Source organism: Perognathus longimembris, chromosome 1, assembly GCF_023159225.1.
Source record: "Perognathus longimembris pacificus isolate PPM17 chromosome 1, ASM2315922v1, whole genome shotgun sequence".
NCBI lineage: Eukaryota > Metazoa > Chordata > Mammalia > Rodentia > Heteromyidae > Perognathus > Perognathus longimembris.
In genome coordinates this window covers 130971897-130974697 of record NC_063161.1, presented here as the reverse complement: position 1 = coordinate 130974697, position 2801 = coordinate 130971897, and the positions used below count along the sequence as shown (strand labels likewise).

Sequence of the window (2801 nt, the reverse complement as noted above, 5' to 3'; positions counted from 1 at the left end):
AGAGTTCTCAATGAACCCTGCTTACTAGAAGCCATATTAAGTAACCCCCAACTTCCCCACAAAGGAGACACAAACTGCCATAGCAATACAAATACAACTGCCTATTAATACTGAATTCCTTCTGCCTCCCTCCCTGAGCTTTGCCCATACTACCTTCTTCCTTCCCGGCCCTTGAGGCTCCTCCCCCAAGCCTTGCATGGATCCTGCCCCTGCTCTCCTGAAACTCTCTAGGGAAATGGGTGTTGGGGGAGGGGGATAGCTGAGGCATCATAACTCTGAGCAAAGATTTTCCTGACAGTCCAGCAGATGCCTGAGAGGTGACACTACAGAGGTATAGAATTGGGGCCAGTGTCTGGGAGGTACATTTCAATTCCTCCCCCAGTGAGGAGGTTCTTTTTCCAGTCTCAGTTTAGCGCTAGTGACACAGTAACTCTGAATTCTCCCCACTGGGACTCAGTGCACAGGTCATGCCTCAGACCCCACCCCCAGCAGGGACTTCCATTCCAGCCTCTGTTGACATAAGCAGCTCAGTGTCACCGGGGAGAAGCCCCAGCCCAGGACCACACAGAGGCTGGAACACTAAGAAGGAACCAAAAGCCCACCTTCCTCTCTTTCTCTCTCTTATTAAACTGTGAATAATAATGCATTTACTTATTCTCCCACTTAAAAAGTTGTTCAAATCCTTTGAAGAATCTTGCAAGGTAGCTTGGCTAGACAGCAGGCGGGACAGTCCAGCGCCTCTGGTGGGGAGGCCAAGGTTTTCCACTCATTTGTCTTTTGGTCCAGTAAGTAGGCATTTGGGTTGATGGTATAATCCTTCGTCTGGACATCGCTGGCTGTGGTGACACCTCCACATACAAACACCTTGTTGTCTCCCACGGAGCAGATAGCATGGGACACATCCAAGGGACAACTGTTGGGCAAAAGCGGCACTGAGGTGGTGGTCTTGTTGGCCTTTATCTTCTGCAGGTTGATTTCTACACTCTGCCGGTGGCTGTGCACACACAGGATGTTGTCCTGGTGGAAAGAGAGCAGGGGCCGGTGATTGAACTCAATGGGGAAGGTGATGCACTGGACCACATCCCCAGTGTTGGTGTCAAAACAATCTACGACCCCAACTCGGGAGATGTAGCCCTTCACCAAGCAGCGTCCGGTGACGATGTACAGGTTCCGCTCTCCCTTGGTGATCACCGCCGTGCCGTCCATGGGGATGCTCATCTTCCCCGCCAGGCACCAGGCCTCCTTGCGTTCATCATAGCGATAGATATTGGAGACGTATCGCCTTGGGGCGATGCTTCCACCCACTGAGTACACGGTCCCGCCACAGGTCACCATGGTGTGGAAGACAAGCCCGATGGGCAGGTCGGGCAGCTTGGTCCAGGAGTTGTCATCGATGTCGTACCGCCAGGCCGTCTTCAGCCCTGAGATCTGCTCAGTCGTGCCGCCGGAGATGTAGATGTAGCGCCCAGCAGCTGTGGCACTGAGAGCCGCCGCCCTGTAGGGCATCTCGGACAGCTTCAGCCACAGGTTTTCCTGGATAATATAGGCAAACACTCCATCGTTGAACTTCCCATGGGCCTTCTGGCCCCCGAGGATGACCACGGAGTCGAGGAGGGCCCCTTTGCGCTGGTAGCTCAGCAGGCTGCACGGCCGCTCCTGCTTGCGGTCCATCAGGACGCTCTCGATCAGGGTGGCGTGGGCCGAGCTGTTCTCGATGCCCATCAGCTTGTTGCTGGCGAACATCAGCGTCTTGTTGGAGACGGCGTTGAGGTTGATGTAATTGAAGAACTTCTTCACGTACTTTTCCCGCTCCTCCTTGCGGAAGTACACCCAATTGATGAGTGCGCTGAGAGCCTGGTCCTCGTTGAGCACGTGGAGGTTCTCGTCGCGGAGCAGGCGGCCGAAGATGACGGGCGGGCAGCGCATGAAGTGCATGGAGCCCTCGGGACTGGCCCAGTAGTGGAAGTTGTCGCGGATGCCGGCGTAGGCCAAATCCGAGACCTCTTTGAGCTCGAATAACTCGGCCAGGAAGAGGTAGCGCAAGCAGTTGGCCCGACGGATTGACTTAATGAGGAAATCGTTGCAATGAATGCGCAGACGCGGTGTGTTGAAGTACTGGGCACCCCGGAGCAGCTCTTCCACATTCTGCTCTGAGATCACCACCTTGCCGCTGTAGAAGTAGTCCAGGAGCTGGTCCACGGTGCTCGGACTCAGGTAGTTGGGGTCGATGGTGATGAATAACTCGTCGGTGGTCTTCATGTCGTTGCTGGAGATGAGGCTCTTGACCAGCGGAGAGACAGCAGCCAGTACATTGCGATGGGCGAAGAAGACATGATGTTCCACCGTCAGGGCCATGTCCCAGTACTCTTTCCGTTTCCTCTGTTTGTTTAAGTTCTGCAGCACAAAGCTGTTGTAGTTTTTCTCAGTGAACTCCAATTTCATGGCGCTTCTTGCTGGCAGAGGGAGGCAGAAGATCAGAAGCAGGTACTGGAGAATAGACTTTTTTTTAGGCCTTTGGGATTCAGATTGATGGTTGTTTGCAGGGTAGTTGGCCAGAGAGGAGTGGGGGGTGGGGGGGGGAGAGGGGATGAAGTCATAGAGTGACATCATAAGTTCATCACAATGCCACCCAGGAGGTCTTTCTTAGAGGCACAGAGCCATTCTCTCCTCTGATGGCTCCCATGTGCCTGAGCCAGACACTCTGGAACCCAAGACCAGAACTCTGGAGGAAGCTCTGCTGTGGGCTGGAGTGCCAACACTGGACTTTCAACCCTCATTTCAAGGCTTCTAGAATGTTAAGG

At 54.1% G+C, this 2801-nt stretch overlaps 1 protein-coding gene across 1 annotated transcript; it reads right to left on the bottom strand.

Annotated features, from left to right (window-relative positions):
• Window positions 1-583: 583 nt before the first annotated feature.
• Ccin (calicin) lies at window positions 584-2533 on the bottom strand. Its single transcript, XM_048352385.1, has one exon. The coding sequence runs from the start codon at window positions 2440-2442 to the stop codon at window positions 676-678; it is 1767 nt and encodes a 588-aa protein (XP_048208342.1). The 5' UTR covers window positions 2443-2533; the 3' UTR covers window positions 584-675.
• Between the last annotated feature and the right edge of the window lie 268 nt (window positions 2534-2801).